At 37.6% G+C, this 14,110-nt stretch overlaps 1 protein-coding gene and 1 non-coding gene across 2 annotated transcripts in view; one reads left to right on the top strand and one right to left on the bottom strand.

Moving 5' to 3' along the window:
- LOC106509227 (uncharacterized) overlaps positions 1–14,110 on the top strand; it is a 434,083-nt gene that overhangs the window by 59,042 nt on the left and 360,931 nt on the right. The gene's annotated exons all lie outside the window — the stretch shown is intronic.
- On the bottom strand, positions 913–3,292 carry LOC100739563 (olfactory receptor 13D1). The gene has a single exon (XM_085012307.1). The coding sequence runs from the start codon at positions 1,849–1,851 to the stop codon at positions 913–915; it is 939 nt and encodes a 312-aa protein (XP_084868433.1). The 5' UTR covers positions 1,852–3,292.

The following is a 14,110-nucleotide window of genomic DNA, read 5'->3' as shown; positions in this document are numbered from 1 at the left end:
TGATACCAGAATCTGGGTTCTTGTTCACGGCAGTTGAAGAATGAACTCCGTGAACACATAGGCAGCAAGCAAGCAAAGTCTTTATTAAAGAAAAGCAAATAGCTCCCGGGACAGCTGGGAGGAGGGAGAAGAGGCCCCCTTTTTCTTTTGTCCTTTAGGAGTTTTTGTTCCTTAAAGAGGGGGATGGTACCAATGTGGGATCCAGAAAGATGTGGTTTTCTCCCATTGGCCTTGCTCAATTACTTCTATCAGTCCTTGTCCAATAGGGGTTTTAGGGTTGGAAATGTCCTGTAAATTTTATGGTTTCTTTGTCCTTTTCTTTCCTTAGATTAAGTCACCATTCCTCTCATTCCTTTTTTATCAGTTGAGGAGTGTGCTAGAGATTCACATTTCCTATAGTAAACAAAGTCTGTGGGGAACGCAAACTTCCTATAATAAAACAAGGCCTGTGGAGGTGTTACTCCCAGGAGCCCTTAAGCCACAAAGGTTAATCAATATTCATATTAAAAGAATAAATCACAGCCCATGCTCCTACACTAACTACCTGAGTGAGTATTCTGTCTTAAAAGGAGAGAAGAAAGGAGAAAGGAACCATGTAGAGGAGAGAGGAAAGGGGAGAAGAGAAGAGGGAGAGAGACAGAGACAGAGACAAATTAATTTATCTTGTTGAACAGCATCATGATTTTCATGGGAGAAATTAGCAGACCTGCTAGAGCTGGAAACCCAGAAGATTGGGCACTATTTCAAAGATTTGCATGCCCATTTTTCCATTTTTTGTTGAAAAGGTTGAGGGCCTCGTATTTGGCTTTATAAACACACAAGCTGCCATAATGGTAGATTTTACACCATGATCTTTGAATATAAAAGACAAAATTATTCCCCCTTTTAGGACATCATATGCCTCAAATCCTTTCATGTTTTTAATAAAGGCAAGTATCGTGTCAGGACTTTTTTCCCAGCTTCTTTCACCTCCTTATTCCTCAGGCTGTAGATGATGGGGTTCAACATCGGGGTTACCACTCCGTAAGAAAGCCCAATGATCTCATCAGAAGCGTTTGTGCCCTTTGACTTGGGCTTCATGTACATAAAAAGGGCTGACCCATAGAATAAGATGACCACAGTCAGGTGGGCCGAACAGGTAGAAAAGGCTTTTTTTCTCCCTTCAGTAGAATTAATTCTCAGGATGGAAGAGAGTATGAAAACATAGGAGATGAAAATCAACAGCAGAGGAATCACCAATAAAACAATATTTGTTACTGTCATGACAATCACACTGACGGTGATATCTGAGCAGGTGAGTTTAAGAAGGGCCAGGATCTCACAAGTAATATGATCAATGATGTTATTCCCACAGAAAGGCAACACCATTGTCAGGACTGTTTGTAATAGAGAAGTCAGACAGCCTATGATCCAGGACCATGCAGCCATGTGCACATACAGCACCCTGTTCATGATGATGGGGTACCTCAGGGGGTTGCAGATGGCCACATAGCGGTCATAGGCCATCACAGCCAGGAGCACACACTCAGTGGAGCCCAACCCCAGGGAGACAACCATCTGCAGAGCACAGCCAACAAAGGAGATGGATTTTCTCCCAGACCTAAATATGATGAGCATTGGAGGAATGGAGGATGATGTGTAACAGATGTCCAAGAATGAGAGGTTCCCAAGGAAGAAGTACATGGGGGTGTGGAGGCAAGAATCTAGGATGCTGATGATAATGAGGAGGCTATTTCCCAGGAGAATTATCATGTACATGATGAGGCAGAGCACGAACAGACAAAACTGGAGCTCTGGGTACTGGGAGAGTCCCACCAGAAAGAACTCGGTCACAGCTGAGTAATTCCTCATCTCTGAGTGTCAGTGTAACCTTCAGGGTTTAGAAAAGGACATGATTCAGGGAAGTTTAAATTTATAATGTATATTTTCAACACACTTTAACTTCCAGTATTGTGCTTGATTCTTGGCACATTCCTAGGAATCAGAAAGAGCAGAGATATGATGCTAATTTTCTTGAGGATGGAAGTGAGGCTTTGAGAAATCCAAAACATGTTAGGACCACACAGCAGCCACTAATACTCCAAGAGTTCTACTGGGAAGTGCCAAATAAGATTTAGAACAAACTGTTTTTAAATATAGATATGTATATAGGGATGTCTTTATTAATGGAAAATTTTAAATTAAAGCCATTTTTTGATGAAGATGGCTTCTATTTAAAAGATTATATAAATCTAACACTATATCATCCAACCTGGGTATAACTTTGATAAATTGCACAATTTTTCTGAGTCTCACATGATTCGTGGCAAACTAGGAAAAAGCAATAACTATTTGTCAAGTTGTCATTAGAATTAAATTTGATAAAATCTGTTAGGTACTAAAAACAGTGGTTCCAACATGATAGACACACACACGATATATAATTATATTGACTTTTTGTAATACAGTAACATGAAATGTATATTTACATATACATAAAAATATGAAGAAAGAATGACTCTTTCTGTTTAAAAATGGTCCCAGGTGACGGAGGCCATTTTTCAGAATTTATGTCAAAGCAAGTGAAAATGGAAAGAGTGATTTCACCAAAAACACTGAATAAACCCATGTTTCATGCTTATCTGAACCTCTTCAGTTACCTTTTCTCTCACTGACACCATTTCTTCTCCTGTGATGCTGTCAAGAGAGGTTTTGTTCACCCCAGTCGTCATCAGCAACCCTACGAGACATTCTAAAAGAGAAACAGCTATGTGAAATATGTGCTTGTCCTACAACACGATTTCAAGTCCTGTAGCTTCTCATCCAATCACATTGTTACCCCCAGATCCCACTAGTGTAGAACTTCTGGAGGCTCTTTTGTCACGCCAAATGTTCTGCTGTGGTCACACCAAGTTTCTTTCAATTTTGATATTCTGTTGCCCTCTTTCTTCTTTATGCTTTTGTACAGAGTGTATAGAGGGTAGCTTAGCTTTCTTAAGCTACAAGCATCCCTCCTCACTTAGATATTACCTTTCTAGGAGAACTTTCTCACCTCCTGTTGTGAAGAGGGTGCCTCTTCTTTGCACCGTCACAGCACTGTGATCTTAGATCTTACTAGGTGTCACAATACTTAGATCTCTTGCAGAATCCTCCATGTATTCATTTACGCAACTCAAACTATGCCATGTATACTCTGGTAGATAATAGGGATCCCACTGTGAAGATTTGTTTTTCAAAATGGTCGCTGAATGCAGAATGCTTATGAGTTATTTTATACTTTTAAGAAACAATTTCTGTGCTTGTAACAGGTTACAATATGAAAAAAAAAGATAATATTTTCAAAAACATTTTATGAAACTAAAGTAGTCTGTTATTCTACATTGTCAAGGATAGAATGAAACTCTTGGGTCAATACTACTTATGCATATATATGTAAGAATCATAAATAAAGTATATCCAAACCATATACTAAAGTAATATATCTTATTTCATGAACTCATGAAATTCCAAATTAATATTTGGAAATCTCTCAATGTAATCTATTAAACAAATGGACCAAAAACAAAACAAAAAAAAAAACAAAACAAAACCGGACACATTGTCATCTAACAAGATTCTAAAAAGCATTTGATAAAATGCAATACTCATTCTTGGTAAAAATTAAAATCTCTTAGTAATATAGTTATGAGAATATATAACTTAGATAATAAAGATTACCTCTTTAAAAAATTATTTGGGGAGTTCCTGATGTGGCTCAGTGGAAATGAAAGTGACTAGTATCCATGAGGACACAGGTTCTGTCCCTGGCCTTGCTCGGTGGGATAAGGATCCGGTGTTGCCGTGAGCTGTCGTGTTGATTGCAGACATGGCTTGCATCTGGCGTGGCTGTGGCTGTGGCATAGGCTGGCAGCTACAGCTCTGATTCTACCCCTAGCCTGGGAACTTCCATATGCCTTGTGTGCAACCCTTACAAGCAAAAAAAATTTTTATTTGGTAACATAATTCAAAATGGTGACATCTGGAGTGTAGCCCTAAAAGTAGTGAGAGATTGATATTAACACTATTATTATTGCCTAACATTTCCCCCCCTTAATTATCTATCCAACTGAATAGAATAAGAAAAATAACGACATTGCATGCCCTTTCATGTTTCAGATTCAATCATGATTTAAACAGTGATGACAGTGTTTTCCTCTAAGCTGCTGGAAATCTGGTTTGTGTTGGTTGTAGGTCATGCAACACATGTGAGAAGACATACCCTTACATGTTATACAACCAATGAAAATTATAATCTTGGAGAAGAGTAAAGAGAAAGAAAAATGGCAATGGTAGAGTATTGGTTAAAATAGGAAGTTTCGTTACTATGTAAATGTTCACAAATTGTCTACATGTGGTTGAGAAAAGCCACAGGAAAAATATTAACTAGTTTCTCTGGAATGTGGGACTTTAGTGCATAATTAATATTCTTAAGTTTTCCTCATTCTCCATATTTTCTTTAAAGAATATATATTTTATGATTGTAAAAATCAGAAATATTAAAAAGTTTTTCTTTGATGAAAACAGTGGCAAGAATTTGTGGAATTTTGTCTCCAGGTTTCATTAATATCTGAGAAAGGGTAAAAACAGTTAATGGAAAGGAAATTAGAGATTTTTTTTGTTGATTTATTACACAGACTGACCTAATGCCATTTAATATTTTGATTTCAAGCACGCACTTCACAAAGATATCCACCTTGAGAGGACGCACTTAGTCTCAATTCTTGGGACAGAATTCTAGAGCCCCCCATTTAGAATGGCCCAGGTGGGCAGGAGATGTAGGATGCACTTTATGAGATATCCAATCACATTGCACAGTAAAAAGACAAGGTGGATCGGATATCCATGGTGAGGAGTGTGGGGGATATTGGTGCTTACAATATTATTGCCTTGGCTTCTTTATTTTCTGCCAAAAGGAGGTAAGATTTCATTTTCTTGGCTCTTTGCATTTTGTCCATCTTTCTCCAAAGGATCAGATCTTAGACTGAAGCTCGTCTTTGGACATTGCCTATAGAAGGGCAGGAAACTCTGCTTGAGGACTTGGATCATGAAGCATTCACTCTTCTTCCTATGTTTACCAATAAAAGAGAATTGTAGTTGGCACATGTACTCACCCAAACTCCCAGATTTTAACCCAGGGAACGTCTTGAAACAGGCTGTGCCTCACTCCCCTTAGGAGGAAATTGAATGCATTAAGTATTGCATCCTATCTCCCACTTCAGCTTGTTTTTCCTTCTGTTTATGAAGTGGTGTTTTTGTCATATCATGTATCGCTGGTGCTAGATCTCCAGTGCTTGTTTAAATTTATGAACCCCAAATTTTCCAATAATAAACATTAGTATTCTAGTTAGAACAAAGCCTCTTCTCATTTTCCTACATGGTTTTGATAATATTCTTGGATTTTTTCATTCACATTTCTATCTGGAAACCAAGAACACTTCTTTGTTGCTGGGAACTTCAATGAGCTAGGCTCATAGCTGGGGTTGATTCACCCAGCTCCTGTTCTTCATGCTCTGACCATCTAGGGCTAGGCTAAAGTACAGTGTCCTGTGCCTCTTGAAGCCTATTGTGCCCCAACCCTCTTACCCCATTGTCCTTAAAACTGTTGATAAGGCAAAGCACTGTGTCTTATTGGAAGGCACTTGACTTGAAGGACCTAAACTTCAGTCTCGGCTCCTTGGCATATTGGCTGTACAAACTTGGGACAAAATACATAGTATCTCTTAGCATGATGTGCCTTTTAAGATGGGGGTTGCGGTACTTATTTCTTGGGTTTTTGAGGATTGATATTACACCCTGGAATATTTCTTGGCATAGATTATATGCACAATACCTGTTAGTTTAATCTGTACCCCTAGAATGGTTTTCTTCCATTTTCCATGATAAGAGAAAATGTCTTATTGAAATTATGTTCATATAGATCCATGGTATTTTCCTCACCCAATAATTTCTTAGTTTTTTCCTTGACTTATTCGGTAGTTTCAAAATAAAACGTATTATTCATAATTCTATTAATTATTATTCATAATTCCCATTCATCTTTTCTTTTCTGGAAATTCCTCTTCTCAAATTTGTCTTACTGTTCCCTATTCATTTTTTAATATGGGATCCTCATCTTCTCCATTTACAACAGATAGCATGGCTAATTGGAATTTCAGTTTTCAAAACAAGGAAAACATTCATTTTAATAAACATTTCACTGACTTTTTTATGGTAGGTGCTGCTCCTCATCAATGAATGATTTCTTAGTTTTAGAGCTTTAGCCATGCTCTTGGACCTACAATTTCAGACAACTATTAGTAGTGGTGAAGGAGAAGAAAAACATAAAGCTTTCTGCCCAACAGTACATCACGTTATAAATTTGTATCCAATAGTACATTAATGCATCACATAAGTACTGTCCTACCTCTGAGCCCTAAATACTTCCAGAGGCCCCACAGTGGTTCTGATAGCCAATTTAAATCATCCTTTGTTTTCTTCTAAGAGACTCTGTAATCCCAGAGGTGATTTAAAGTTGTGTCTTTAAATAATGTAGAAGGAAGTAACTTTTAGATACATTAAGATTGATGTGTCAAAGAACCAATTGTATGTAACTTATTAATTTTCATTCTTCTCTGAATCATTACTTCCCTGATTATACAAATATTATATACTCAGTGTAGAAAATTTGAGAAGTTCAGGAAAATCATTCATGATTATAGAATAAATATTAACATTTTGATATATATCTATTCATATGCTATATTTACACACCTGAGAGGATACTGTGTTTCTTGATTTACTACCTGCTTTTTATTTTATTTATTTATTTTTTGGCCACCCCACAGCGTATGGAGTTCCTGGGCCAGGAATCATATATAAGCTGCAGTTTTGACCTACACCCCTGGCAATGTCAGAACCTTTAACCCACTGTATTGGCCCAGGAATCGAACCTGTGTCCCGGTGCTCCAAAGATGCCACCAATCCTGTTGCCCCACAGCAGGAACTCCACTACCTGCTTTTTAAAAGTTAATAGTATAGTATATGTATTTTCCCATATTATTTTATTAGGTAATTTTAATGAATTTCATAGTATCTTCAAATGGTTAATAGGAAAAAACACATAAGCAGTGGAAATTAAACAGTTTCTTGCTAGATTATCAGCAACTGTCTCTCCCCCGCCCCTTTTTTTTTTTACTTTTTGAAGATTAGAGGACTGATGAAGATTCTTTCATTTCACTACTTGAGAGTAAGAGCCAATGCCCATTGTCGGAATGTATCATAAAGCCCGTTTTATAGAATGGAAGATCAGAGTGATACAGTTTTACTTTTTGGGGTGAAGCAGATGTAAGTGTGTGATAACCGAAGCTATGGACACCATCCTGCCATTGCTTCCCAACTGTCCCTCTCACCCTACTTATCTTCTATCGACCTTCTGGTCCCTGACCCTGCCATGCACTTTCATATCTTAGTGTTTTAATTCCATCCACACTTATATTCGTCCACCATTCCAGAACTGTATAGGCCTTAGTTAGAAGACGACAGTTCTATTTATATTTTAAGATCCAAATATGTGCCAGGCCCTTTGCCAGATTTTGATGCCAGGTATGTTCACTCAGCATTTTGGGGATGCATAAAGGAGAAAAAAGTTCTCTCTCTTTTTTCTCATGGCCACACCTACAATGTATGGAAAACCATGGGGCCAGGGATTGAATCCGAGCCAAAGCTGTGACCTCTGCTGTAGGGGTCAAACCTGTGCCGCCTCAGTGACCTGAGCTGCTGCAGTCAGGTTCTTAACCTACTGCTCCACACTGGGAACTCCAGATTCTACCTCTTGGTCAGGGGACTATCAAAGTTTCAGAAGAGCCTGTTGAAGTAAAATACTATTCTGTGACTGTTTTTGGAAATGGAATTTTCCGCAAATATTGATGTTTTGCTTTAGCAGGCAGTACTTGGACAGGACTCAAATTTCAAACTTGTCTTCTCTTAGGTGGGCAGAAACTGATATCTCTGTTCCTGTCTTTTAGCCTTAATTCTACTTATGTGTAGTTTAGGGACCAGCCAGTGTTTGGGCAGTTTATACAGAAATTTGGGGCTCCCATTCTTTGGCTATTCTTGAACACTGTCCTCGATATCTCTAAGTCAGTATGATTGAGGTTTTCCATCTGAATTTTATCTACCCCATAGTGGTGGTGACTTTGTCCTTCTCTTATCTTAATACAACTAAAAGGGAAACTTATCCAGTGCCATTTTTCTTACAGATGTTAATTTCATTCATTTTCTGGATGCTTTTGACCACTTCAAGAAGGTTTTATTTCTTTGTGGTAAAAACATCACACATGAGATAGAACCCCACTTAACAAATCTTTAAATGTACAATACAGGATTGTTAACTATAACACAGTTTGTAGAGCAGATTTTAGGAACTTATCCATCTTGAATATCTGAAACTTTATACTATATAATAACTTTCCATTTGCTCTTACCCCCAGCCTGTGGCAACCACCTTTCTCTTCTCTGCTTCTACGAATTTGACTACTTTAGATTCATGGATGTCCTTTGGGGTTAAAACTACTGCTAAAGAATATACCCAGGAGAGGAATTTCTGTGTCATAGTCTATGTACATAGTCATCTTTTTTCTAATATTTATTTTAAAATGTATTTTAATAGTTTATAGTCATTTGTTTTATTTTATTTGGTTTTAGGATATATATGCATTTTTGCTATTTTTTCAAATTTGAACCCCAAGGCAAGCATATGAAGGCTCCTTTTGCACCATATTCTTAGCAATACAGTCTAGCCTGGTTAGTTTGTAGAAGGGTTCTTTAAGCCTCCCATAACAATAGATAGCATTTGAAGGATATTGGAAATCATATACAGACATAAGAAACACTCTGCCTGTAGTTATTTCTACTTGGTTTTGTCACAAGTTTGGGTTCATGCAAATCTGCAGAAGGAAGCAGGGTATGTGGAGTCAAATGCTGTCCCAGTAGAATAGTGAAGGAAGTTACTGCACATATAAACTCTGCATATTTGTAAATTGTTGGCGCATCCCTGTGCAAGTACTTTCAGGAGTCCTTTGTAAATACTGCTGAAGGAGTCACATTTTCTGTTATATTCTAAGGCCACTAGATGGTGGCATAGACTAGCTTTTTCTTTGTGTACATACCTGTAAATGGATTTATGGGATTAATTTTACCTGATCATGTTTATTTGCTCTTCAAAATGTTAATTTATACTACCAGTGGCAGTGAATTAGATTTTGTATTTCTCCATATTATTGTCATAATTTATCATTTGACTCTTTTTATTTGATTAATTATATTTTTTAGAAACATATTCTGGACTAATCCTGTGTGTGTGTGTGTGTACTGCAGATAAAGTCTCCCATTTATGTTTAGTATTTAAGCTTGCTTTCTTCTTTCCTTCTTTTCTTTCTTTTTCCCATGCTTGGAGTTGAAACTGAGCTATAGCCGCAGGTCTATGCCATAGCAACGCAGGATTTGAGCCACATCTGCGATCTGCAGCACAACTCATGGCAATGCCAGATCCTTAACCCAGTGAGCGAGGCCAAGGATTGAATCTGCATCCTCATGGTTATTAGTCTGATTTGTTTCCCCTGAATCACAATGGGAACTCCTATTTAAACTTTCTAAGTGGTGTCTTTTATCATATAGAACTTTAGAGAGGCTGATTTTGTCATTCTTTTCACTTACTTTTTGTTTTCTTATTTAACAAATAGTATTCCTTCCCTTATGTCATAGAGATAGCTTTCCATAATTTTCTGTAGAAGTTGTAGAACTTTACTTTCTAGAATTTGGCTGTTTAATGTTTCTTTTTAAAATTTATTGGAGTATAGTTGACTTACAGTGTTGTATTAGTTTCAGGTATACTAATCATTTTAAAATTTGTATATGGAGTATAGAATGAGGTAGGCATCTATTATCTCTTTTTGTCAATGTGAATAATCAACAATAAAGCATAATTTATGTTTTTTTTTCTGCTTTTAGGGCCACACCCATGGCATATGAAGGTTCTCGGGCTAGGGGTCGAATCTGAGCCACATCTACAACCTACACCACAGCTCATGGCAATGCCAGATCCTTAACCCACTGAGCGAGGTCAGGGATCAAACCCTCACCCTCATGGTTCCTAGTCAGACTTGTTTCTGCTGTGCCACGATGGGAACTCCCAAGCATAATTTATCTTTAGTCTATTTGGCATGTACTTATTTATAATGCTGTATCAATTATCAAACCTTATAATAATATCTCCTCAAACTCTTATTGATGCCTGGCATATTAGACTTTCTGTTCTATTCTTTTAATTCATCTATCTTTTTCTCTTTGCCAATGCTACATTATCTAAATATCTGCAACTTTAGTGTCAGTCTTAATATCCAGTGTAGTGATTATCATCTCCTTATTCTTATTCTGCAATATTTTCTCAGTGACTTTTAGTCTCTTTTTTTTTTAATTCTTTATGTAAGTTTTAGGATCAACTTAATAATATCCAAAGAGGGAAAGAAAACCTCACTTTCTTAGACTTTTAATAGAAATTGCATTTAATTAATTAACATTTTTTTTGTCCTTTTAGAGCTGCATCTGTGGCATATGGAAGTTTCCAGGCTAGGGGTTGAATTGGAGCTACAGCTGCCAACCTATACCACATCAATGCAGGATCCGAGCTGCATCTCTGACCTACACCACACTCACGGTGGTGCCAGATCCCCAACCCTCTGAGTGAGGCCGGGGATTGAACCCACATCCTCATAGATGCTAGTCAGGTTCTTTACCACTGCACTATCATAGGAATTCCAAAATTGCATTAAACTTAGAGAGGTTGTTGGAGATAAATATTTTTGAATTTTCTAACTATATACAAAATATAGATCCCTAGTTTTACTCAGGTTTCCTTATCTGTTTTTTAAAATAAAGATTTAGGATTTTTTTTTTTTTCTTTTGGAAGTTCCCAGGCCAGGGATCAAACCACCCCAATGCTAGATCCTTAACTGCTAGGCCATCAGGGATTTCCTGTGATTCTTTTCAGGAAGATGCTTTTTTTTTTTTCCTTAGAAGATGATCAGAAAATATCCACAAATAAGTCATCCAAGTTGAAAGCAAAATAGTTTCCGGGAAATTATTCTACTGGAAGTTACACAGATAAGGACTATGGTAGTTGTGGATTAAAATACTTGTTTAAGCTAGTTATTGTTGATACAAGGAATGCAATTAATTTTTTAATATTTATTTTTAACTATTATTCAGAAAATTTGTTTATAATTTTTCTTCATTTTCTATTGTAGACAGTTATATTGTCTGGGATAATGATAATTTCATTCCTGCCTTTATGATCCTTAAATTGCTTATTTTTTCTTTCTAAAATTGAATTCTGTTATGAAAGAAGCAAACCCTGGCTTTTTTAAAATCTCATTTTGAGCATTAAAAGGAAATATTTAATATTTCATCAACTATTATATTTGCTGTTTTCTTTTTTCTTTTTATGGCAGCACCAGCAACATATGGACTGGATTCCTGGGCTAAGGGTTGAATTGGAGCTGCAGCTGCTGGCCTACACCCAGCCATGGCATACCAGATTCAGGCCACATCTGTGGCCTAATCTGCAGCTGAGTGAGCCCAGGGATTGAACCCTGCAGCATACGAAATTCCCAGGAGAGGGGTTGAATTGGTGCATAGCTGCCCATCACAGCCACAGCCACAGCAATACTGGACTGAGAAGCATCTGTGACCTATGTCACAACTTGTGGCAACACTAGATCCTTAACCCACTGAGAGAGGCCAGGGATCAAACCTGCATCCTCATGAACAGTATGTTGGGTTCTTAACCTGCTGAGCCACAGTGGGAACACCGTAATAAATTGCTGAGGCATAATGGAAATTCCATAATTTACTATGATTTTTATCACTGTACTTAAATAGCTTCTCAAATTCCCTACCTTAGACATAGTACATATCTTAATTAAAAAATACTTCATTGCTAAAAATGCTAACCATCAACTGAACCTTCAGTGAGTCATAATCTTTTTGCTGGTGGGAGGATTTTGCCTTGATGTTGATGGCTGCTAACTGATCAGGATGGTGTTGCTGAAGGCTGGGGTGGCTGTGGCAATTTATAAAAATAAGACGATAGTGAAGTTTGTTACATTCATTTCACTCTTCCATTGAATGTGTATGCACATTTATCTGTAGCTTGCAATGCTGTTTTATAGCATTTTACCCACAGTAGAACTTCTTTCAAATTTGAAGTTAAATCTCTCAAACCTCGCTGCTGCTTTGTCAACTAAATCTTTTGTGGTAATACCAATATTCTTCATACCATCTTCATCAGGAGTACATTCCATCCGAAGGAACTACTTTCTTTGCTTATGCTTAAGCAACTCTTTACCCATTAAGGTTTAGTCATGAGATTATGACAATTCAGTCACATCTTCAGGCTCCACTTCCAATTCTAGTTCTCTTGCTATTTCCATCACATCTGCAATTACTTCCTCCACTGAGTCTTGCACCCCTCAAAATCATTCATAAGTGTTAGAATCAACTTCTTCCAAACTTCTGTTAATACTGATGTTTTGGACTCTTCCCATGAGTCAAGAATATTCTTAATGACATCCCGAATGGTGAATCCTTTCCAGAAGATTTTCAGTTGACTTTACCTAGATCCATCCGCGGAATCACTATCTATGGCAGATACAGCCTTATGAAATGTATTTCTTAAATAATAAGACCCAAGAGTCGAAATTATCCCATGACCCACAAATTGCAGAATGGATAGTGTGTTAGCAGGATTGAAAACAACAATAATCTCATTGTTTATCTTTAATATTTTAAAAGGAATATCTTTCTCTAAGCAATAAGTCTCAATAGTGGGCTTCATATACTCAGTAAAGCATGTTGTAAACATATAGGGTGTCAACCAGCTTTGTTGTTCCTTTTGTGGGGCACAGGCATAGTAGATTTGGCATAATTCTTAAGGGCACTGGGATTTTTGGAATGGTTCATGAGTACTGTCTTCAACCACTAGTTGAATTATCCCCTAATAAGAGAGTCAGCTTGTCCTTGGAAGCTTTCAAGCCAGACATCAACTTCTCTCTAGCTGTGAAAAGCCTAGATGGCATCTTCTTCCAGTATAAGAGTATTTTGTTTAGATTGAAAACCTGTTGTTTAGTGAAGCCACCTTCATTCATTATCTTAGCTATGTCTCCTGGGTAACTTGCTGCATTTACATACATCAACACTTGTAGCTTCACTTTCACTTTTTTTTGGGTCTTTTTGCATTTCTTGGGCCGCTCCCATGGCACATGGAGGTTCCCAGGCTAGGGGTCAAATAGGAGCTGTAGCCACCGGCCTATGCCAGAGCCACAGCAACGCGGGATGTGAGCCGCATCTGCAACCTACACCACAGCTCACGGCAACGCCAGATCCTTAACCCACTGAGCAAGGCCAGGGATTGAACTTGCAACCTCATGGTTCCTAGTCGGATTTTCTAACCGCTGAGCCACAGCGGGAACTCCAACTTTGCACTTTTTAAAAAAATTATGGAGATAGCTTCTTTTCTTAAACTTCACAAACCAACCTCTGCTAGCTTCAAAGTTTTCTTCTGCATCTTCATCACCTCTCCTAGCCTTCATAGAATTAAAGAGAATTAGGGCCTTGCTCTGGTTTAGGTTTTGGCTTAAGAGAATGTTGTAAGCTTGATCTGTTCAGGTCACTAAAACTTTTTCATCTCAGTAGTAATGCTGTTTGGCTTTCTCATTATTCACGTGTTCACTGGTGTAGCATTTTTAATTTCCTTCTTTTGGATTTCCTTCCTTTGCATTTCTAGTGTGGTGAACATGTTGATGCAAGAGGCCTAGCTTTTGGCCTTGTCAACTTTTGACATGCCTTCCTCAGTACGCTTAATTATTTCTAGCTTTTGATTTAAAGTGAGAGATGTATGGCTCTTTCTTTCACTTGAAAGAAGGAGTGTAGGGTTATTGATTGGCCTAATTTCAATACTGTTGTTTCTCAGGTAATAGGAATAACTAGAGGGAGTGATAGAGACAGGGGATTAACTTGTTAGTGGAAGAGTCAGAATACACACATTTATCAATTAAAT

This window comes from Sus scrofa, chromosome 1, assembly GCF_054392235.1.
Source record: "Sus scrofa isolate SSC_HxYL_T2T_F1_AM1 chromosome 1, Sscrofa_HxYL_maternal_Yorkshire_Landrace_v2.0, whole genome shotgun sequence".
NCBI classification, from domain to species: Eukaryota; Metazoa; Chordata; class Mammalia; order Artiodactyla; family Suidae; genus Sus; species Sus scrofa.
The sequence above is the reverse complement of the archived record's forward strand: the minus strand, read 5'-3'. Positions and strand labels throughout refer to the sequence as shown.